The following is a 24,807-nucleotide window of genomic DNA, read 5'->3' on the forward strand; positions in this document are numbered from 1 at the left end:
AAGAACAATTTTTTTTCTCTGTTATTACTTTGTGGCTTCACAAAAAATTCTAGAACACACTGGGGGAGAAACTCTTTTATCTGTTAGTTTCCACCGACACGCAGCAGCTTTCTCAAGAGTGACTGAGCTACAGAATGACTACAACTTCCAAAGTAACCTAATTAAATCTGACAGGCACATGACAGGGGAAGAAAGGAACCCATGTGACCTTCAATTTCAATAAGAAAAGTTGAAACATATTGTCAGAGAGCGCAGGAAGGAGATGAAGATCATGTGGTTTGGGAAGATGAAGAACGATAGTATAGGAATATTCCAAATAACAGCAAGTCATTTGGGATTCCTGAATGCCCTGCCATAGTCAATCACATACAGCAACGCAAAGAAAGGAAAAGTTAAGGCCATCTCACTTCTCACTTCTGCTAGTGATTGAGCTTGAGAAAGAAAATTAAGACAATCTTTTCAGTCAAACACAGAAATTGTAGCCTGGACATTTAAGGAAATAAGCTCATGAGGTGGGGTAAAATACTTGTTCAGCAATTAGTCAAGTGTTCATACCCAATTAACTTAAAACAGAAAGCCCCAGATTTCCTTAAATCTTTACTGGTATTTGTTTGCTGGAACTGATTGTTCCAATATATAAATGCTTTGAATGTGTTTACTTTCCCCCCAAGATTTATGGCCAAACTGTTCTCAAAAATAGAATAAACTTAATATCCGCTTCTTTCATTTTTAACATTGTATTTTCCCAAAACCACAGAACTGACGTTCTTCAACGAAGTGATTGCTGAGAACTAACTCTCATGTCCAAGAATGGAGAAATAAAAAAGGGTTTACACTCCAAGGCAAATCGGGCATACTCACAATAAAGTCAAGACCATTAAGAAAATCTACAACACATCTTTTGAGACAGCCAATCACAAACAAGACAGCCGTATCTGGAGTTCAGACAGCAAGAGTAGGCAGTCTCTCCACGGAACTGGACATGACCCTCAGCCAGCTCCGTCCCGTGGTGTGCTCTCACATGCAGCACATAAGCTAGTCTTAGTGATCCATTTGTTTGTTTTTTTCCCCCTTAAAAATGAAAAGTAGATCCACTTACATGGCTCTCTGGCAATGAACTGAGGTACAGTGTTGGGCAGAGGAGTACTGGGGTTTGGAGTCCCTACTAGTTTGTTCTTGGCCATCTTCGTGTTTGCCTTAGCAAACTCTAGTCGTAGTGTTTGCGGAATTTCAGGATCGAAGCGGATGCCCTTTGGAAATAAAAGAACAAATGGAAGATGTTTTCATTTCCTTAGAGTCAAACCGGAATGGTGACAAAATAAACACACCAGTAAATCCTGGCCTATCTGAAAAAGAAAAGAAGTCAGCAAGAGCTCTCATTCTCGCTACTTGCACAGAATGCATGAAAACTCATAACCCAACAAGTCCAGAAAGCCAGGGAGATTTCGTTTACTTCTTTTTTAGTTACATGGGTTTTCAACTTTTCTTCATGGCTTTTCCTCTCGGACAAAAAACGTTCAAATTCAAGTTTTAAACTTAGACCAGCAAATTATGAGCACAGATAAACACTTCAATTAATGGTTACCAATAAGAGTAAAAAGATTAGTGTAAAGCCCTGTGCAATACTAGAAAGTCTAACTCCTGAAATAATAAAAGGCCCAGGCTTGACCCTCGTTCTGACACTGACACTGACTTAATGCAATTCTTCAAGGCCTCAGTTTATAGAGGGGAATTCCCATCCCTATCTAACTGGAGAGCTTTTATAACAGTGACACATGTACACAGAGTTACTAAGAGAGGAATTAAACTCTTTTAAGATTTCAATATAACAAGTATCATTTAATTCTAGTTGTCTTATAAATTTACATAAAATCCAAATGTCTTGATGTGGTTAAGTCCTGATCTTGATTATAGCTGGCTTATTAGCTACACAGAGAAACAACAGATTATATGGGCCAGAGAGAGGATATTCATTTCAATTACCCTGACCCCATTATTTCAGTTTACCTATAACAAAAACATTCAATGAAATCAATCATAAACACTATAAAATACAAGATTTGGGGCAAGATAAGTATATTTTGAACCTCCCCACCCCCATTCAAGAATGCCTCCATTGCTAAGCATAACAAATCATTTCATGACACCTATGTGCAATAACGGGGATTCTGAACCCAAACCACAGCATCAAAAAGATACCCCAGTATAGTATATAAACGTGCACCCAGATCAGATTTAGGTCCCAGGTTTGTCTGTATATGTTTTGGGAAAGAAGTTCTGAAAATGACTATCCTAAAGAACACAGGTAGGCCTGTGGGCTCCAAAGCCCCCTCTCTTCTCCTTGATTAGCTTGAAGAAAAACAAGAGCAATTTCCACAGGAAATTAGTAAGAATCTCTGAATCTGCTGATCAGGATGAACAACTGAACTTCACAGGCTTAGTTCCAAAGATGGGAGGAAGAGCTTGTGAGTGGATGGAAACAGTAGTAAGAGAAGTAAGGTGGGGGAGAGAGAGGGAAGACAGGTCCTCTGGGAGGTACAACAAGGGCCACAGAGCCTGACCCAGATGTCCTGGTGGGTGGAATTTCTCTATGGGCTTGCTTTAAGATTCTCTTAGAAGAATCCAACTGAAGGAGGCAAACAGGTGTGTGTGGGGGGCGGGAGGGGGGGGGGGAAGAGGGGAGGAAGAAAGGGACTCCAGTTGTGCAGCCCTAACCAACAACAAAAAGTGAAAAGGGGTGCGTTAGATGAGACAGAAACAGAAATTCTTTTAACTGGTCTCAGTTTTTGTTTTAATCTGGGAAACCTTAGTGTTATATTGCTAAAAATGTATACAGTATAAGGAAAAAGAACAAAGCAAAATTCTGAAGCAGTGTTTGCTCCCATCTACTCTACTCAAGAGCATCTTACTCTATGAGCACTAATATCACAACAGAATAAACATTTCTGAACGTGGACCCGAAGGCTGTGGTCTTTCTGGGAGGCAAGTGCAGTCCCTGTGTGTCATTTAAAGGTATGCTGTGATAGGACTGGCATGTTCACATCACACACCCTCAGGCACACATGTGACAGCCTGCCATCAGCTTCAGTATGTCCTCACCAGCATAAACTCCACGAACCTTTTTATGAAGAAGCAACTTTCCTAAACCTGAGCCACTTCCACCTGAGCACTGTGGCCTGGGCCACTGTGCTGCGAGGAGAACATCCTGGGACCTGTCAGTCCTCCGGAGCTTCCAGCCTCAGGTAATGAGGCTGCCTATCTGAATTTGATGCCTCAGCTTTTTCACTGGTGTTTCAGAGTCAACTGAGGCTCCACACATGTGCTTGCCTCCTACATAACCTAAGCTGGTGGCTCAGGTCCTAAAACACACCAAAAAGAGTCTCCCCCACCTCCCACCCCCCCTCTTTACACCCCCACTCCACTGAGAGAAAATAGCACCACCACCATGTTCCAAATCAAAGTTCCAGCTCCTTATTAAAAAAGCTAAGAAGTTAAAATGACCTAATTTGTTTGGCAGCTTTTTCATAGGCTGGAGGCTTAGAATACAAGCCACATTCCTCTGATATCTTTAGCAGCAATACCATATTTGGTAATCAATATCCTGCTCAGCTCAGTTTCTATCCATAGGGATTAGCCAAGCCCAAAACATTTTAAATGTTCAAAGATGATGAAGAGGAGGCAGAGGGGGTGGGGTAGGGAGAATATGTAAGTAAAGAGGAAGAGATTTAAAAGAGGGAGATAGATAAGGAGGAGACGTGAAAAAATACCTTGTGCTTTTAATTAAAGCCTAACAAGATTATTTTCTGGCCACAGTGACTTCACATTAAATGCTGTCAGGATAAGATGACTGCCAAGTCAAATCTGTGCCTCTCAAAATCAACTTTTTTACGCTCTTGCCTTTACTTCACCAAAACCCATCTTATAATGAACTGAAACTTTTCCATGTGTAAATGTTGTCTTTACAAGGTGAGGAAAAAGGACAGTTTCTGGACAGCAGTTATGATACCAATTTGAGAACAGTTACTTAGAAACCACCCAACCTGACAGGCTACAGGGACAACCAACAATCTTCAAGATGGGCCTAAGCATTGTGACCAAAGCAACAGAGGTTCACTATGATCCTCAAGGGCTGAACTCCCTCCCAGGGCCAACTCTGGGAGGTACAGACACTGTTGACAAATACGGTATCTTAGTAGTCTAGTATATTTAAGAGTACACAAGAGCAGTTTCAAATCCATATGCTTATGTATTATGGACTGAATGTTATGTCTTCCCAAAATTCATATGTTAACCCCAATGTGATAGTAATTGAAGGTGGGGCCTTTGGGAAGTAATTAGGTTCAGATGAGGTCATGAGGGTGGGGCCCCCTTGATGGGATCAGTACCCTTAGAAGAAGAAATACCAAGGATCTTTTACCAAAAATACACACTGAGGAAAGGCAATGTGAACACATAGTGAGAAGCCGATGGTCTGTAAGGAAGGGGGCCCTTGCCAGATACTGAATCTGTTGACAGCTTGATCTTGGACTTTCTAGCCACCAGAACTAAGAAAATTAAATCTCTGTTGTTTGAGTCATCCAACATATGGTATTTTGTTACAGCAGCTGGAACTGACAGAGACATCACGTTAACACAGTTTCCTTTCTTGGGGCATAGTTCCTAAAATACCTCATAGTATTCTCCCTGAAACTTCTGTGTTTCCACATAAGCAAACCTCCCCCCTTCTCTACCAATCACATACCCAACCCCACCTTTCACCTTACTGTGGGTGACTCAACCAACAGGAAGAGTTTTATTTAACAACTTTTATAATGCCTGGTACATGTGATCACTAGAAGGCCTCATGATTCAATCTCAAAAGCTACAGAGAACAAATAGAGACATGAAATAAAATTGAAATTCTGCATTTACACACTAAAATGCTCTAAACTCAAAGAAAGTCAGTTATTGCAGCATTCAAGACTATTGAGGGAATTTTTTAAAAATCCCTTTTCACTTACATGTAAATAAAGCTCAAGAACTATTTGTGAATAGAAAGGTTAAAAAGAGAATTGTCTGGACTTAGGAGACTGGAACAGACCAGACATAAAGCAACCAGAGCCTCCCTGGAAAAGAGACGTTGGTTGGGATGGTTATTCTGCTGGTCCTGGGAAGGGCACCAGAGGCCAATGTCTAGCTAGGTTCTGTGCCCTTACTCCCATGACAATAGCTGACTATTTAAGGGGCAGATGCTACCCAAAGTGACCAAAAATGTTTTTCTTTTCTGAAGATTTCAACCGTGAATGCAGAGATATAGAAAATGAAGGTGGTTGGAGCTAAGTCACATTAATAGTCTTCCACTAGAGAAACATCTATAAACTCCTACCACTGACGTCTTCAGAGCTGTCCTGATGTCTGATGGAATCTTGTTGATTTGGTACATCCTTCAATTCTGTGAACTACCAGGTATCCCAGTGTCCTTATGAATGGTTCTACTGTTAAAGTTGGTTTATTAATACTGGACAATTATTTTAGGGACAATGGAAGCATTCATTAGAGAGAGAGGAAAAAAACAAAAACAGTAAAGAATAAAACAAGGCTATATGTATTTACTAAGAAATATGTCCATGGCGATATTATGCTTAAAAAAAGGTACTTAACAATGTTTAGTAGTCTTGGGGGACCCTGTATATGTGTGAACACATTCGTCTATCTGTGTAAGCCCAGGAATGTTTATAATATAATGTGACAACCATCCGTTAACAGTGGAAACTTTGGTGGTGGTGGTGGTGGTGGTGGGAATAGGAGAAAGAGGGAACAAGACCATGACTTATATTCTGTTTAATTTTGTATTGCTTGAACTTACAAGTGTGTATAATTTATAAATTTATGATTTTTTAAAAAGTGTGAGAGAGACAGAATAAGTAATTTCCTATGGAGTACTAGTAGAGCCAGAGCAGATCTAGGAGTAGTAGACATGTAGACAACCAGGCACAGAGTATTCAACCAGCTAGGCTGGTGGTTTTTTTTGTTAAGTTCTTAAAATACTTTATCCTATCTAATAAAAGAATAATATGCAAATTGACCATACTTCCGCTCTAACCACAAGCCACGCCCACCAGCCAATCAGGAGTATGCAAGTTAACCCAACCAAGATGACTGCGGCCACGGAGCCAGCAGGAGGCTTGCGTTTCCCTGGCAATGGAGGAAGCCAAGCTTCCCGAACACCCTGGCCTGCCCTAGCCTCCGCTCAAGGCTACAAAGTTTCAATTATAGAAGATAAATAAATCCCAACAAAAATGGCGGCAGCCATGGAGATAGAGAGAGCAGGAGGCTTGGGTTTCCCCGGCAATGGAGGAAGCCAAGCTTCCTGGCCTGCCTTGGCCTCTGCTCAAGGCTACAAAGTTTCAATTAGAGAAGATAAACAAATCCCAACAAAAATGGCTGCAGCCACTGAGCAAGCAGGAGGCTTGGGTTTCCCCTGGAGATGGAGGAAGCCAAGCTTTCCACCTGCCCTAGCCTCTGATCAAGGCTACAAAGTTTCAATTATAGAAGATAAATAAATCCCAGATACCAGGGCCTCCGCTTGGGTCGCCAGGGAGCTTGGCTGGCCTGCAAACCACCACAGGCTCCTCGCCCAGGCCACCCCACACCCCAAGGGAACCCCCACCCTGATCTGGGACACCCTTTAGGGCAAACCAGCCGGCCCCCACCCGTGCAGCAGGCCTCTAGCCTATCTAATAAAAGAGTAATATGCAAATTGACCATCACCCCAACACACAAGATGGCTGTCCCCATGAGGACACAAGATGGCCACCACAAGATGGCCAGCAGGGGAGGGACCAGGTCTGTAAGGGAGGGCAGTTGTGGGCAATCAGGCCAGCAGGGGAGGGCAGTTGGGAGGGACCAGGCCTGCAAGGGAGGGCGGTTGGGGGCGATCAAGCCTGCAGGGGAGGGCAGTTAGGGGTGACCAGGCCGGCAGAGGAGGGAAGTTGGGGGCGACCGGGCATGCAGGGAAGGGCAGTTGGGGGGGGACCCAGGCCTGCAGGGGAGGGCAGTTGGGGGTGACCAGGCCTGCAAGGGAGGGCAGTTGAGGGGGACCAGGCCTGCAGGGGAGGGCAGTTAGGGGTGATCAGGCCTGCAGGGGAGGGCAGTTAGGGGCAATCGGGCTGGCAGGGGAGCAGTTAGGCATCAATCAGGCTGGCAGGGGAGTGGTTAGGGGGATCAGGGTGGCAGACAGAAGCAGTTAGGGGCAATCAGGAAGGCAGGCAGGTGAGCAGTTGGGAGCCAGCAGTCCTGGATTGTGAGAAGGATCCCAGATTGAAGAGGGCGCAGGCTGGGCTGAGGGACAAACCCCCACCCCCCGTGCACGAATTTTGTGCACCAGGCCTCTAATTTTGGAATAATTTCAGACTTTTAAAAAAGTCACAGATGTAGAGTTCCTATATACCCTTTGCCAAGATTTGCCACACAAACTTTTATTTTCTCCTCCCTGAATAGGTTTAAGAATAAGTTGAAAGTATGATGCCCCTTTACCCTTTATAGTTTGATTTCCTAAAAACATCTTTGTTTTCCTGATCCAAAATATAATCCAGATTTATATATAGCATTCAGTGGTCATCTCTTCAGTCTCCTGAAGTATTTTCCTCAGTCCTTGTCTTTTATGACCTTGACATTTTTGAAGAGTACAGTTGGCTATTTATTTTATACAATGAGCCTCAATTTGGGTTTATCTGACTTCTTAATTAGATTCAGGTTATGCATTTTTGGCAGGAATAAGAGATTTGTATCATTCTCTGCATACCATGATATCATTTTTGTCTCATTCACTAGCAATAATAACTTTGATCACTTGTCAAGTTTCTCACTGTAAGGTCACTAATTTCCCTTTTTAATTAATAAGTATATCATACAGGGAGATATTTTGAGACTATATAAATATCTTATTTCTCAATAAACTTTCACCCAGAAATTTTATCATCTGTTGATGATTCTTACCTAAAGCAATCACTACTACTGGAGTTGCCAAATGATTTGCTAATCATTCCTTCTGTATTTATCAGTTTTCTCCTTTGTTTACTATCTATTCATTAATTTGTTCATTAATTCACTCACACCATCAGTGGTGATTCATAGCTTATTTTATTCTAGGATTTATAATTTATTATTATCACTTGTTTTGGTGCTAAAATTTTCTAAGATTTATATGTACACACACACACACATGCTTTCCCATCTACATCTATTTCAATATATTAAAAACACAAGTGTGTACTGATAGCTCCAATTCAAATCCAACACGATTGGGTTAATTTACTCTTCTCTTTCTGCATTTGTAACTCCTTCTCTGAATGTTTGCTCACATTATCAACTATACATTTATTTATTTATTTGCTCCGTACCTGAATGTATACAAAGTAGTTTCAGAATTGCTAAACAATATCAACAAAAAAAAACCCCAAACTAATAAAACTAATTTTCATTATTCGTTTACAGTTCTTTTTGTCTTTAGCTTAAAAGTAGCAGTCAATATGTATATTTAAGAATTATTTGGGTTAGTTCTCCTGGGCCCTCCTCCTCCCGTTCAGTGTGGCTATATTATTCATTTGAAATAGATTCATCTTTTTCTGTTTGTACTCAGTTTAGGGTCCCTCTCAATTCTTGTCTTCACGTTATTTTCTCTCTACCTATGCATTTACAGCAGGTGAAATTGTTTTACCATTTAAAAAGTTAAAGTTAATTCATCAATTCATTTTGTCTTTGTTTGCTCCCCCTTATGACTAATTTTATGTATTTGACTAAAAAGCGAGGACCCAGAATTCTAACAGCAACCCCGCTCACTTGCTGCGACTTACTGAGATTGAACCTTTTGAAAGAAGATTCTAAATAACCAAAGGTTTTTAATGTCATTTATTCTAGTTAATTTTTAAATTTCTGACTGAAATATATTAAAATGTGTTTTCTTTAAAAAAAAAAAAAGGGGGGGGGGATTTATAGATAATCACTGCTGTAAACGAACAACTCAGTGTGTGGCCTGAACCTGGGAAGAATGGGGCATTCTCAAGGCTGAGCTGTGCTCTATGCATGGCTTCTGGTGAGTCCTGGACCAAAAACCTTTACAAAGTGACAATATGGACAAATGCAAATGTTTAAGAATACTACTCCACCATTTGGATGAACCACATGAAACTACTGGAAAGTATCAGACTACCCTTACCATTCATTCCACTGTCAGCGGACTCTGCTCTCCTTTGATGGATAGTCAAAAGTCTCCCACCTCTTTTAGAACGAAGGGAATTTCCTATCAAAATCTCCTGGCATTGCATACAGACTCTGTCCTGATACCCTAATCCAGGGGCTCTGAGGCATACCTATTGAACCAGATGAAACTTTTTTTTTTTTTGTAGAATAAAGATATAAAGTAGTAGCAATTTCATAAGGTTCAACTTAATATGCTGAAAGAGATTCTTATAAGCTTCTTACTGCTCCCTTCTCCAGGCCCAATTACAAATGAAAACCTACTTCTGCTTTAAGGAATGCGGCACATCCAGAAAACCCTGCCACCTAGGCAGGTGGCTATTCTGACTATAGTAACAAAATTATGCAACCATCACCACTATATAGCTTTAGAACACTTGTATACAAGTTTTTACATGGACTTGTGTTTTCAATTCTCTAGGAGTGGAATTGCTGGATCACCTGGTGACTATGTTAACTTTCTTAATGAACTGTGGAACTGTTTTCTGAGTGTCTATACCATTTCAATCCCATCATCAGTGTGTGAGGATTCCATTTTTTTTTTTTTACATCTTGCCAACACTTACTATTGCCTTTTTTATTTTAGCTATCTTAGGTGTAAAGTGGTATATCTCCTTGTGGTTTTGATTTGCATTTCTCAACGCTGTTTCATTTTAAAACATTTTGTTAAAGAGGGCTAAGAATAAAAGCCTTCTATTTTCAAATAGCATTTGATCACAAAGAAATAACCTGGGAACCACAAATTTTTCAACATAAAGAAATGAAGTTGAAAGAACTTTTACTTTTTAGAAGTTAAAAACATAAATTAGAAATATAAACTGCTTCCTGAAAATTGATAGATATGTCCTATCAGGAACTATGTAGGTAAATATATACTTTAGAGATAGTCTGAAGTCTCAGGGGACCAAATTATATTTACAGTTTTCTGAATACTGTGAGCCTTCTCTCTTCTACAGGCAGCATAAAATATCCAATCAAATTAGAAACAGACTCTAGGCAAGGTACATGCAGAAGTTTCCCTAGGAGTCTGAAAACAATTGTCACATTCAGTTGGAAACTTAAAATGACTCAGTGGCATGCCAAATAGAAACCTGAATCTGGGTAATCTAACTGTTGCAATGAGGTGGATGGGGCTTATTCAGACACCAGTGTGGAGGGAAGTGAAAGGAAGAGCTGCATGTTACACATATAAACAGATAAGGTGACAGAGGAAAAGAAATGAGGGATGGTCAACGCTGTAATTTCAAAAATTCCTCCCAACTCAATATTATTCCTAAAAATGAACAAGTAGAAACCTTCTATCATTTATAAACATATCATTGAATCACATGAAAAAACGTGTGATGCCCAAACATTTTTAAAAAACACACACAAAAAACTATCTGTGAGTGAAGATGACAGAAGCAGGAGGCTGGCAGAGAACTAGATTCTTTGCTGCTAAGTAGTAGAGGATTATCTACATAAAGCATGAAATTCACAGCATTTATTACTGAATTTTTGGGACCTCCTAACCTAGTAGTTTTCATCCATGGGTTACTGTCCTCACTCTCCCCTCCCACCACTCCCACACTTCTTAGGGACATCTGAAAATGTGTGAGGGTGTTTGGGGCTGTTATAAGACTAAGGGCCATACCAGCATTCAGTGGACCGGCTAGGATGTTAAAGTCTTACAACAAGCAAGACATTCCTATACAACATAAGAATGATCTCATTCAAAATGCCAACAGACTCCCCGAAACTGAGGAAGACATTAAGATCCAGAAAAGTCAAGTAACCCAGCTAAATTCAGTTAATTGGGGAAAATCCAGAATTCAATTTTCTGATTCCTGTGATTGTGCGGGTGTGTGTGTACTTGACACTTGTGTGAAGTTCATTATTTTACAAAGACTATATTATTTTCAGATAATAATAGAGGTCGTTGTTCAGTTTCCACTGTGCTGAAATTTAGGTAGACATGGGTTCCAACAAGGAATGAACAAGTGAGGAGAAGAATCCGTCAGATGTAAACCGTATTTCATACTTTTCCTAAATAAGGGCATTGCTTGCAGAAACATCAGGACTGTTAATACAACAGCTCATGCTGCTGGGTCACTGCCCATTGAGAAACTATCAGACCAATTATGCCTTGTTCTTTTTCTTAATTCAACTACCTCCAAGTGCTTGCCCTGGATTTATCTTAGAATAATCTACTTATTCACTGTCCTCCTTGCCTAAGCAGTCTTTTAAAAAGAATGTGTCCTTCCCCATTGGTAATGTATCTAGATTATACTTCAAGAAAGAGACCCCTTGTCTAAGAGCTCTCTGTGGGTCTATGTGGCCGTATAGGCTGAAGCTGGGCTGTAAGTACAGGTACAGTTCCTTGCTCCATTGCCCAATTTAACAGCCTTCCAGGAACCATTAGGTTTCTCGGTGTCTTGTAGCCCCTTGTTTTTAGCCCCTAGAATTAAAGAAGTATGTTTGTTTCTAAACCAGATGTTCTATAAAACAATGAAATCTTATCCTGCTCTGAAAGTTTTACTGACAGAAACGCATGACCACGTCTAGCCTAGAATGTCTCCCGAGGTTTATCCTTGACTTCAAGCCTATGTATTTTCTCCTCTGATAATATTTTATAACAAGCTCACGTCTCTGAGTGTTGCAACAGAATCAGCTTGGCCATAATCGCAAAACGCATTATCATCTCTCACTAGCCATCTTGGGTCTGGAATAAAAGGATTTTAATAATATTTCCTAGTGACTAGGCCACTTCCTAAAATAGTTTAGCCTTGGCTTCACTTTTGTGTGAACAAATGTTAGCACTCAAATTGACACCCTCTCACCACCAAGCCAGACTCCTATGGTAAAGCCTACGAAGTGGTTAAAATATCTGCCCTAACAATGAAATGAGGAAAACCTTGTTTCTTTTCCCCCCTCCTCGCCCCCTAATCTAGAAGGCTTAGAAAAACACCTAGGAGATGGTAGATCCCTTTTACTTATTGGTGAAGGCAGCAAGGAAATGGGTTCCCCAGAAGTACATCCACTATAGTTAATACAGTGACTATTACAAAGGAGACACCCCAACTCAAGTTCACAACAATTTTAAGTGGAAGCGCCCCTGCCCCGCCAAATAAGAGGCTTAAGTTGTGGCAATTACAAGTGTGGGCTTGGGAGTCTGCCTGCCTGCAATCAAACCTACCTCCAGGGTAAATCTTGGACATGTTTTTAACCTTTCTGTGCCTCAGTAGCCTCAGCTGTAAACTAGAAATGATAACAGTCTATACCTCACAAGGTTAATTGTAAGAAAAAAATGAGCTAGCTCTTCTTGCCAGTAGTTAGGTTAAGGTCTACCGTGACAAATACTCCTGTGGTCCAGTGCTCATCAGCTAAGGAGCTGCTTATTAAACATGAACTGAGATGGGGGTTTTCTCCTTTGGACTTTCTGGAAAGGTGCTTCTACCACTTATGAAAGAGATGAGATTTATACTCAGCTCTGAGAATCCCCCAGATCAGTGGTCGGCAAACCGCGGCTCACGAGTCACATGCGGCTCTTTGGCCCCGTGAGTGTGGCTCTTCCACAGAATACCACGTGTGGGCGCGCACGTTCAGTGCGATTGAAACTTTGTGGCCCATGCCCAGAAGTCGTTTTTCGGCCTGGGCGAGTCTATTTTGAAGTGGTGTTAGAACACTCAAGGGGCCAAAGAGCAGCATGTGGCTCACGAGCTGCAGTTTGCCGACCACGGCCCCAGATGGAGTGCTGAAGCAGTAGGCCTCTGGAGCTGCTGTCTGAGCTGGTGCCAGGGAATCCTTTTATTCCACCTGGTTTCATCTCCCCCACAGGGACCTGAAGCATGCCCCGCTTCTCCCACCCACTTCTGTTGATTCGCAGAGCCTGAGTAGCTCTTAGGGGGACTGGCTGGTAACTGCAGAGACTGGATCCACTTTGTAGGAGAATTAGGGAGAAGTAATTCAGAGGTATCTGGGTCTTCATTTGACTTGACCATCCCAGCTAAATTTATTTCTTTTTCACTAAAGTATACTTTTTGCTAGCCAGCCCCCCCCCTGTGTACACAGCCCTGCTGCCCTAGGAGAATCTGCTTTGTATAGGATGACTATAAATTCCTGACAGGGGCTTTGAAGCAGCTATAAACTCAGTCTTTAACATGTCAACAGAATAGGAGTCAAACAGAGTTTATTTTCCAAAAGGTTGCGAGGGCATGGTTATTTAAACTTCTGCCACCATTTTCTCAAAATGTCCTAAGAGAATGACTGAAAGACTGGGTCCTGACAATGTTAGGAAGGGTATGGGATGTCTCCACTTGAAGGATGGTCAGTTACCCATCAAAGCAATATTTCATAGTGATGCTCTGAAATAGATATTATGTGGAAAGAAACAGGTCAGAGTGCAGATGGTATTCTTTCATTCAGGAATCCTGATGTTAACCTTTTTACTCCGAGGACTTGGAAGGTAAACAGGACTCAACAGTTCTGGGAGGGACAAAGGAATCTCTTAGAATCCTTAACACACAAAAACCAAATGTGGCTGGTGCAGCCAGCAGTCCCTTCATTATATAGTCCTCACGCCTCCTCTCATGTCTCATCTTTGGACAATGAATGTACCCATAAGCAGCCCCCTTCTCAGGGATAAAAGGTAGCAGCTGCATGACTGCCTTATACTCCTGCTACCTGCCAAATAAAGGTACTCAAACAAATGACTCTCACAATGAAAGCTTAAAAGGAAGTGGTTCCTAAGCAATAGTTTTTGACCCTGAAAAGATCTTTGGGTAATATGGGATGAACCTACAAAACAACTTTTGATGGTCCTCATCTGCTTAATATTGACTCATGACATTCTAGTATGCTGTCTGTCATTCCAATGGGCACCAGAGAAACGCCAGAATTTAATGGTTAATTTCACTTACTTGGGAAATCAACAAAGAAAGAAGATCTGCCACAACCAAGTACTTCCCTGTACTTGTCCAAAGCCTTATGGCTTCACAGCAGAACTTTCAGACATTAAACTGACAGTCTAAAGAAATGCCAAGTATAAAACACGTTCTGGCCCTTAGTCAGTTTGGCTCTGTGGATAGAGCGTTGGCCTGCAGACCAAAGGTTCCCGGTTTTGATTCCAGTCAAGGGCACATACCTTGGTTGCAGGCCTCTCCCCAGACCGGGCCATGGTTGGGGCACATGCAGGAGGCAACCAATCGATGTGCTTCTCTTACATCAATGATTTTCTCTGTCTTTCCCTCTCTCTAAAAAGATCAATGGAAGAATATCCTCAAGTGAGGATTAACAAAATAAATAAAATTAAATAAAACATGTTCTGTCAATGTGAACATGTGAATAATTTCTAGGGTATGTGGTTTAGCTCTTTTGTAAAGTCCAGATTATGTGTTTAAATCAGCTAGATTGGCACCAAGGAAAACTAACAACATAAGAAATCACAATCCTATTCTTAGCTATAGTCTATATTATTAAATCGAGCCAGTGTAGAAAATATACATCTTTAATCACAGAGTGTATCTGATGAAAAGGCAAGGTTGTTTATTATCAATCACAACAACAAAAATCACTTAAATCTCTTTTCCTAGGGATGGCAAAATTGAGAACATCACTTTGATTCATAAAGGTCACCCATGTGCTCATATAGCTTTGTGTAATGTCCAAAACTCAAGATTAAACTGGGAAGAAATGAGTTTTTAGATACTTACTAATCACATATCCAATAGCTCGTCTGTAGATGACAATACAAGTCCTTTAAAAATAAAAAGCTTACTGATGTTGAAACTTAAAAGTTTCAAGGATGGTGTTGGCACTTTGAGGAAAAGACTTATCCTATCTAATAAAAGAGCAATGTGCAAATTGACCATACCTCCGCTATACCCACAAGCCATGCCCAACAGCCAATCAGGAGCGAGTATACAAATTAACCCAACCAAGATGGCTGCAGCCACTGAGTGAGCAGGAGGCTTGGGTTTCCCCGACAATGGAGGAAGCCAAGCTTCCTACATACCCTGGCTGGCCCAGGCCTCCGCTCAAGGCTACAAAGTTTCAATTATAGAAGATAAATAAATCCCAACAAAAATGGCTGTGGCCACGGAGCAAACAGGAGGCTTGGGTTTCCCCGGCAATGGAGGAAGCCAAGCTTCCTGCACACCCTGGCCAGCCCAGGTCTCCGGCTCAAGGCTACAAAGTTTCAATTATAGAAGATAAATAAATCCCAGATACCAGGGCCTCCGCTTGGGTCGCCGGGGGTGTGGCTGGCCTGCAAACCACCACAGGCCCCTCGCTCAGGCCGCCCCATGCCCCAAGGGAACCCCCACCCTGATCCAGGACACCCTTCAGGGCAAACCAGCTGGCCCCTACCTGTGCAGCAGGCCTCTATCCTACCTAATAAAAGAGTAATATGCAAATTGACCATCACTCCAACACACAAGATGGCTGCCCCCATGTGGTCAAAGATGGCTGCCCCCATTTGGACACAAGATGGCAGCCACAAGATGGCCCACAGGGGAGGGCAGTTGGGAGGGATCAGGCCAGCAGGGGAGGGCAGTTGTGGGTGATCAGGCCAGCAGGGGAGGGCAAGCAGAAAATGGTTTTGGAAAATGGCCTGCAAGGTAGGGCAGTTTGGGGTGATCAAGCCTGCAGGGGAGGGCAGTTAGGGGTGATCAGGCCGGCAGAGGAGGGAAGTTGGGGGTGACTGGGCCTGCAGGGAAGGGCAGTTGGGGGAGGGGGGAACCCAGGCCTGCAGGGGAGAGCAGTGGGGGGGGGGGGGGACCCAGGCCTGCAGGGGAGAACAGTTGAGGGGGACCAGGCCTGCAGGGGAAGGCAGTTAGGGGTGACCAAGCCTGCAGGGAAGGGCAGTTAGGGGCAATCGGGCTGGCAGGGGAGCAGTTAGGCATCAATCAGGCTGGCAGGGGAGTGATTAGGGCAGTGATGGGCAACCTTTTGAGCTTGGTGTGTCAAAACTTCGCCAAAAAACTGAGCATAACTTGGGTAGTGTGTCACTTTGAGGAAAAAACTAGTCGCAAATGTTTCATCCTCAGGAGCAGCAAATGTTTCATCCTTGGCATGCGGCCACCTCAGCGGCCGCGTGTCAGAAATGGCTACGCGTGTCAGTGCTGACACGCGTCATAGGTTCGCCATCACTGGGTTAGGGGGTGATCAGGCTGGCAGGCAGAAGCGGTTAGGGGCAATCAGGAAGGTAGGCAGGCGAGCAGTTGGGAGCCAGCAGTCCTGGATTGTGAAAGGGATGTCCGACTGCCCATTTAGGCCCGATCCTGGTAAATGGGCAGTCGGATATCCCTTGAGGGGTCCCAGATTGGAGAGGGTGCAGGCTGGGCTGAGGGACACACACCCCTGTGCACGAATTTGGTGCACCAGGCCTCTAGTTATACATAATTACACACTAATCTTCTAATTATTAAAAATAAGGCGACTGACCTACTTCTTTATTCAACACATATTAGGTGCATGCCAGGCAAAGTAAGACAATGTATGTATGTATGTATGTATGTATGTATGTGTGAAAATACGAAATGAACTGAGATATGTTGAATGATTAACACTGTGAAATATAAAGTCTCAATTATAAAACCAAGTATTTCTTGTGTCTATGTAGAAAAGCATACAAAGAATAAGTCCTACTTGTGATGTAGACGGGCTAAGAAAGTGCATTTAGCGCACTCTTCTTTTAGCATTCAGTTTTTGTTAGATCATGAGGACCCATCTTAACTTTCTGTATATGCTTTAAGGATCATTTTGCAAAGTTTACTTGGAGTCTTTATTAGTGACTGGTGTAAAAGAGGAAAAAGATATGGGGGGTAGAGAGGAGAGGAAAAACAGTGCTGATATAAACAGACACTGCAAGTGAAAAAAGACAGTTGCCTAAACTTTCCAAAACCATTTTACAAGATTTTCATTTATAGATTAGACACAGGCCACAATAAGCCTCCTAGTATATTTTAACAGCCCTGTTTCTGCTTGCCAGCTCTTCAGTGTTGAACGCCCCACTTCCCAACAGAATCTAGTGGAATCTCCCACATTTGTGCATGCATAATCAAGTTCAGGTCATCTTAATGTCAAATCTTAATATTAAAGTTAGTCTTAAGTTAAATGCCAAGAGGAAATAAAAAGAATGTGTATTCTAATTATTGATTTTTAATCTGCATAACAGGATAATGGCAATTCTTAAAAAAAGTGCTAAATTTAAAATATTTTAGATGTCAACTGCTTTATATCCTCAACTTTACTCAGTATAAAAACAAGTGCCAAATACACCAAGAAATTATTTATTTGGTCCTCAAAGTCAATAATTAACATCACTACAGAGAAATCAACACACAGGCAGGAAATCTGTTCTCTGGTGAATGCATTAAATATATAGAAATAAGGAAAAGGGGTAGCATTTGTTCCTTAAACCTACTTTAAAAGAACTCTAGGACAGACCATCACATGGCTTGCAAGCTCTTTCCAAACAAAAATTTGGGGCTCAGATACAAGTTATTTGAAAAGAATGTAAACAGTGATGTCTAAACTTTGGAAGTTCACTACAAAGTACTTCCTGTGCTTCACAAGGAGCCAAAACTAAGTGAGTCAAAATGGATCTCACCTCTGAGCAATTTCAATCAGCACTCTTCCTCCACTCCAATACATCACCTCTAAGCCACTTACAAAACTGAGGCTGAATTTCTCCCTCTACAAAAAAGCTTGTTTAGACGATAAATTCTAAGGAAACTCACTGGCTGATAAAATAACTTAAACAGAAGGGATGTAGGAATCTTTGGTTTTAAGTCAATTCAAGTGGAACCCGAAAGAGAGAAAGACAGGTGCATGATTAACTGGATAGAATAAATGAGAGATGCAGGTGTGTTTGCTGGGATTTCTATATTTAGAAGGCTTGAGAATATTAAGGATATTTATAACTTTGTTTCCCTGAAAAGCTCCAAGAAAGAACTACTTAGTCAGTTTAGCATTAATTACATTATAATACAAATCAATGTTTAGAAGTACTCAGAACCCAGTGGAATTTGGTATTCTCTATATTTTTACATATAATCAGTCTGTAGGAAAGGGGATTTAGGAATAAAAATCAGCCCTTTGTGAAAGTTATCATCACCATCAATTATCAGATTTTTTACCATTTACTGAGTACTAATCGCTTTAAAAATACTTATCTAATTAATTTGATCCTCTTAACCATTGAAATATTATCAATAGGAGGAAAACTGAGGCTCAGAGAAGAGCCTAAAATCAGTGACACTTACCATCTGCAACAACATGGATGGACCTAGAGAGTATTATGCTAAGTGAAGTAAGTCAGTCAGAGAAAGACAAATACCATATGATTTCACTTACACGTGGAATCTAAAGAACAAAGTAAAAGAACAATAAATTGAAACAGACTCATCAACACAGAGAACAGACTGATGGTTGCCAGAGGGGTTTGGGGATGGGATGAAAGAATGAAAAGATTAATAAGTACAAATTGGTAGTCACAAAATAGTCATGAGAATATAAAGTTCTCATGACTTTAATATAGTCAACAATACTGGAATAATGATGTATGTGGTGTCAGATGGGTACAAGATTTATCGGGATGATCACTTAGTAAATTATATAATGTCTAATCACTGGGTTGTACACCTGAAACTAATACAATATTGTATGTTAACTATAATTGAAAAATAAATAATTATTTTTTTAAAAGTTCAAATTGGTAGTTACAAAAAAGTCACCGAGATATAAAGTATAGCATAGGGGATATAGTCATTAACATTGTAAAAACTATGTATGATGCCAAGTGAGTACTAGAAATACTGGAGGGAATAATCTGTAAGATATATGATTGTCTAACCACTATTCTGTACACTTGAAGCTAATATAAAATAATATTTAATGTAAACTGTAATTGAAAAATAATTTTTTAAAAATCTTCACACAAGGATATGTGTATTGATTTTAGAGAGAGAGGAAAGGAGAGAGGAAGAGAGGGAAGGGAGGGGGAGAGAAAGAGGGAGGTGGGGAGAGATGTGAGAAAGAAACACTGACGAGTTGCTTTCTAGGTTGCTGGTTCAGAGCCCTAATCAGGGACTAAACCAGCAACCTAGATATGCGCCCTGACCAGGAATCAAACCCGCAAACTTTCTGGTGTATAGGATGATGCTCCAATCAACTGAGCCACACAGCTGGAGCAAAAATAAAAGTTTTTTAAAAATTAAAAAGAAGAAAATCTGGAAAAGTCATTAATATTTACAATGCTAATCCTATCTAATAAAAGGCTAATATGCAAATAGATGGAACAGCGGGGACAATTGGAACAATCGAACAACTGATTGCTATGATGTGCGCTGACCACCAGGGGGCATGCACGGACCATGGCAGGCGTCAGCTGCAGCGGGATGGTGGAGGTGAGGGGTGGGGGGGACAGACCAACGCAGGGTGCCAGTCGCTATCATCGGGGTGAGCCTCTGGTGGTTACTGAAAATTCTTTGCTCCCACTCACCACAGTTCCACCCAGTGCTTGCTGCTGCTCGCACCCCCTGATGGCGCTGGCCCCGCTTGCACCTGCTGCTGGTGCCAGCCCCAATTGCTCTGTGCCTTCAGAGGGTGCAGGCAGGGCTGGCACCATCAGTGTGTGGGAGCACCAAGAGGCAGGAGCGGGGCTGCAGGCAGACAGGGGACCAGGGGCTGTGGCAGGAGGGGCCGGGTGGGGGCACAGAAGATTGGCCAAGACCCAACCCTGTGCCTACCACAGCCTCATGGCCCACAGTTCCTTTCAAGGTGCACGAATTCGTGCACTGGGCCCCTGGTGAGAAGATCATTCACAAGAAAGAAAATAAAAATAGTTAATAAACATAAAATGTTCATAATAAAATAAGTGTAAATTAAATAAATGAAAAAAATCAGTAAGTGGCAGAACCTAGATCTGAACTTGAGCAGCTTGACTCTTAACACCATTAATACCTTGCCTTTGACCAGAAAGTCCCCTAGACATAATTTGTTATCAAGAAGACATTTTCCTTGCTCTCCTCTTAGCCTCAACTTAGAGATTTAATACCTTTTCACAGGTACAAACACACTAACACTTAAGTTGTGCACAAATACATAAAACTACCCTAATACATAAAATATACAGTGCATTTTTAGCATCAGTGATCTTTAGGATTGTATTAAGGTGTATTTTCAGTTTGGTGAACACTGCTACAGACAAAACCAACAAGACGCAGTAGTGTTGGAAAAGTCAACATCTTTCTACTATAGTTACCTAGGATGCCCCTAAGCCTAAAAGCCTTCCCTCCATTAGTTTTGTCACTCATTTATTTAGAATTCTAAGATGTGTAAACAGCCTGGTTGTTTTTTTCATTGAGGTGTACCCATGACCTGTAACCTTGAATAGTCACTTCTGCCTTCTACTCAGTGGTCCTTTATTTGTACATTACATTGGCCTTCTAAATGCAAACCAAAATTCTATGAAAAATTATGCTGTAATATTGTGAGAATTCTAAATTTTATTCTGATTTTTGAAAGTATAGAAATGGCTTTATACTTTGTTTTTGCTCATCTGTTATAAAATTTCTGCTTGAGAATGTGATGTAAATGCCTTTCTTTTTAAACTTATTTTCATTTCCCATAATACATTTCCAGATTTACTCTAAAGGACAAAATTAATTAAAATGATTACGAGAGAACCATTAGTTATGAGTTTTCAACAGAAATTTTTGACCCAACTACATTTTCTGGGGACATTATGTTGACCTTTTAATTTTAAAACATTAATCTTTAAAACAATAATACAAAACAAACAAACAAATATTAATAGATAGAGCATCAGCCTGCAAGTTTGATTCCTGTCAAGGGCATGTACCTCAGTTGCAGGCTCGATCCCTGGCCCTGGTCAGGGTGCATGTGGGAGGCAACCAATCGATGTTTCTCTCTCTCTGCCTCTCCCCCTCCCTTCCACTCTCTCTAAAAATCAATGGAAAAATATCCTTGGGTGAGGACTAATAAAAAAAATATTAAATTAACTTGCTCCACAACAGCTAGAAAATAAAACTTACACTCTTTTATGCACTGTCCAGGTTACTCAAGTTACCACTCAATTTTTCAAAATGTTCTCTATTGAAACTTATCACTACATTTTTAGAAGATGAACTTTGTCTTAAAATATATTTCATGGTTTATATTCTATAAGTATTAGCCTTTTATAGCAAATATTATTTTTAAAATCCTAATCAAATTATGTTCACTAGAATTATTTTATTTTTTAACTAGAGGCCCAGTGCACGAAATTCGTGCATGGGAGTGTGTGTCCCTCAGCCCAGCCTGCACCCTCTCCAATCTGGGACCCCTCGAGGGATGTCCGACTACCCATCCCTCTCACAATCCAGGACTGCTGGCTCCCAACTGCTCACCTGCCTTCCTGATTGCCCCTAACCGCTTCTGCCTGCCAGCCTGACCACCCCCTATCCACTCCCCTGCCAGCCTGATTGATGCCTAACTGTTCCCCTGCCAGCCTGATTGCCCCTAACTGCCCACCCCTGCAGGCTTGGTCACCCCTAACTGCCCTCCCCTACCAGCCTCATCGCCCCTAACTGCTCTCCCCTGCTGGTCTGGTCCCCCTCCTCCCCCCCGCCCAATTGCCCTCCTCTGCAGGCCTGGGTCCCCCACAACTGCCCTCCCTTGCAGGCCTGGTCCCTCCTAACTGCCCTCCCCTCCTGGCCTGATTGCCCACAACTGCCCTCCCTTGCAGGCCTGGTCCCTCCCAACTGCCCTCCCCTGCTGACCATCTTGTGGCGGCCATCTTGTGTCCACATGGGGGCAGGTATCTTTGACCACATGGGGGCGGCTATCTTGTGTGTTGGAGTGACGGTCAATTTGCATATTACTCTTTTATTAGATAGGATTCCTCCTTTCCCCATATGTACAATGCATTAGATATATATTTTTTCTATTATAGAAGCATTTATTCTTCCTTTTTTACATATTAAAAAATCCTTAACTATTTGGGATTCATTTTTAAAAATTTTTTATATTTCCATGTAATATTTATTTATTTTAAATATATTTTTATTGATTTCAGAGAGGAAAGGAGAGGGAGAGAGAAATAAGAACATCAATGATGAGAGAGAATCATTGATTGGCTGCCTCCTGCACGCCCCACACTGGGGATTTGAGCCCGCAACCCAGGCATGTGTCCTTGACCCGAATTGAACCAGAGACGCTTCAGTCCGAAGGCCTACGCATTATCCACTGAACCAAACTGGCTAAGGCTCCATGTAATATTTATTAAATGTCTATTAAAACAAGAAAAGTTTACATTTAAGTATAAATTAAGAAAATACCTCATACTGTATATACTTGTAAGGAAATAAGAGTACAATAATTAATGTATGTTCTCTCAATATACCCTATTCCACTTTAAGGGGGATAAGTCCCACTCCCACTCCTCAAGACTTGTTCTAAGACTTGAAAATGTTCTAATTCATTCCAATTTCAGAGTAAGACAAAGAGTTTCAGCTTTGTGGACCACAAGTTCAAATCCAAGTAGATAATCAGAAACATTAGGCCAATGTGGGAGGGAGCTCTCTAGGCCCTAGTCATAATGATGGTTATGATCATTCAGTAATAAGTAAAAGACTGATTTTACAACAAAGATAGTGAGTTTAAGGAGCCACAATGTGCTGCACTGCAGAGCAATCAGTAATGTGGATGACCTAGAGAGTGGAGGTCTTTGGTTTTAAGAACTGGCTTGGCTTCTTAGCAAAAGGAATTCTAGCAAATAAGTCACTTCTTTGCACTTCATGTTCCACAAACACTAACTACACTTTCAACTTTCACTTATAATAGGGACAAACAGATTCTCAGCATTTCTGAAATACCTGAAGAAAAATGGAAAAAGGGCAGGGTCAATATGAGATTCCCTTCAAAAAGGGAATCTAGTTAAGTTTAAACAAGTAGATCCTTCAAAAAAGGCAAAATTGCAAATTCTGAGGGCAGTTTCACATAGCCATGTAATATTTGATGAACTACTTTACCTACAGAAGAGCTGGGCGAACTTGAGATTTCCACATATACTTGCCACTGGAATACACACTGGTTTATGTGTGAGAACCTGTGGTTCTTTCTGTCCATTTCCTGGGGGAAAGGATGATGCTAACATTTCTGGCTACTATTCTTTCTCCAAACTTCCTTAGGATTTCTTTTACCAGCATTGTATCTTATAGTTTCCTATGTGGATACTTAACAGATTTAAATAACCTACTTTCATTAAGGCAAAGACACTAATTAGGAATTTAGCAAATACCTCACATTCACCTTCATTTGTTTCTTCAGAAAAACTTAAAAATTATGAGTTGTACCATTCCTAGGGAGGCTTTATAACAATCCAAAAATGCAAGACCATCACAAAGAGAGCAGAGCACGGGGGGTGGGGAGAGCCTGTTTCAAGCTGGACTGAACTGTTTGTCAAGCCCCAAAAGGCATGCAATCGCTGAGAAAAAGAGGAGTCCAACAACCCTGCATCATGGCGCCACTATGCTAGCACAGGCACAGCCCCCAGCCCGGTGACGTCAAATGGCTGCCTTAAAACTCTGCAAGTCAAGAGTAAGCAGTTATAAACAGATTTAACAGATAAACACTAGATCAGACTCATGATCTCATCTGGCAGCCCTGCATATTTCCCATCCAGAAGTCCCAGCTGGGATCACACTAATTAGGCCTCTTCAACCATTCTGAGCAACAGGCTAAGAGAAATTTAGGGAGAAAATTTTAAAACTGGTAAGAAACATACTGACATGATGCCTGGTGAGGGGAAAGTTGAGGTAAGCCATCTGATGCTTATGTTTGTGAAAAGGTTTTGTTTAGTGGAAATACTTCACCTAACTCACAAGCTGTACAAATATTAAGATCAAAAGTCCTAACTTGCACAACCTGCCAGGAAAACCTGTGATACAGGAAACAGAGACTAGACTGTTGTCCAGACCTCTGTCAAACCAAAGCCAAACGTCTTTGTGTGGCCAGTACCTGTCTCAACTGCCCTGTTGTCCCTCTGTACTGAAGAGTTTGTACCAGCACTTTACGGCTGTATCTTGGGACTAAGAAAGTGTATTCACGGTATATGTTCATATTTACAGCACTTCCAAGTGTTTCTGCTTGGTAGTTTCCCTTTAACCTTTTGCACTCGGATGTCAAGTGTGACTCGACACGGTTAGCATCGGTAGCAGCTCGTATGTCGAGCCACACTCAACACGTAGTTTCACCGCGGGGGGGGGAAGGGGGATTTTTGTCTATTTTTCCAGTATCTTTTCTTGTTTTCATTAGCATGAAAGGACAAGTAAAATGTAAATGCCGTCTCAACTGATGCCACCACCTAAGCTTATCTTTTACATAGGCAGCAATCTTGAGTAGGAGGGTCCAAGGCATGAGTCGGTGCATCATGCCTTTTTGAGCTTGCATCATCTTCCCTTGGTAAAGAACCTTCCTTATCTTTCCGTCTCCTAGGTTTCTTTAGGTTTCTATTAGCATATCACAGATGTTGTCATGACACAGGGTTTAGTTGGATGATTGGTTTGCCCCCTAGCAGTCGCACGA

General features: G+C 41.5%; 1 protein-coding gene across 4 annotated transcripts in view; it reads right to left on the bottom strand.

Moving 5' to 3' along the window:
* The window catches only part of RBPMS (RNA binding protein, mRNA processing factor), a 177,690-nt gene that overhangs the window by 60,952 nt on the left and 91,931 nt on the right, over window positions 1–24,807 (bottom strand). For all 4 annotated transcript variants that reach the window (XR_008556779.1, XR_008556778.1, XM_054720075.1 and 1 more), the window contains exon 5: window positions 1,100–1,250. Coding sequence is in view for 2 of the 4 variants with exons in the window: in XM_054720075.1 (XP_054576050.1) it covers window positions 1,100–1,250 (151 nt within the window). In the remaining 2 variants the exon portion in view is untranslated. The remainder of the gene's footprint in view (window positions 1–1,099; window positions 1,251–24,807) is intronic.

The sequence above is a fragment of the Eptesicus fuscus genome, chromosome 8 (genome assembly GCF_027574615.1).
Source record: "Eptesicus fuscus isolate TK198812 chromosome 8, DD_ASM_mEF_20220401, whole genome shotgun sequence".
In the NCBI taxonomy this organism is placed as follows: Eukaryota; Metazoa; Chordata; class Mammalia; order Chiroptera; family Vespertilionidae; genus Eptesicus; species Eptesicus fuscus.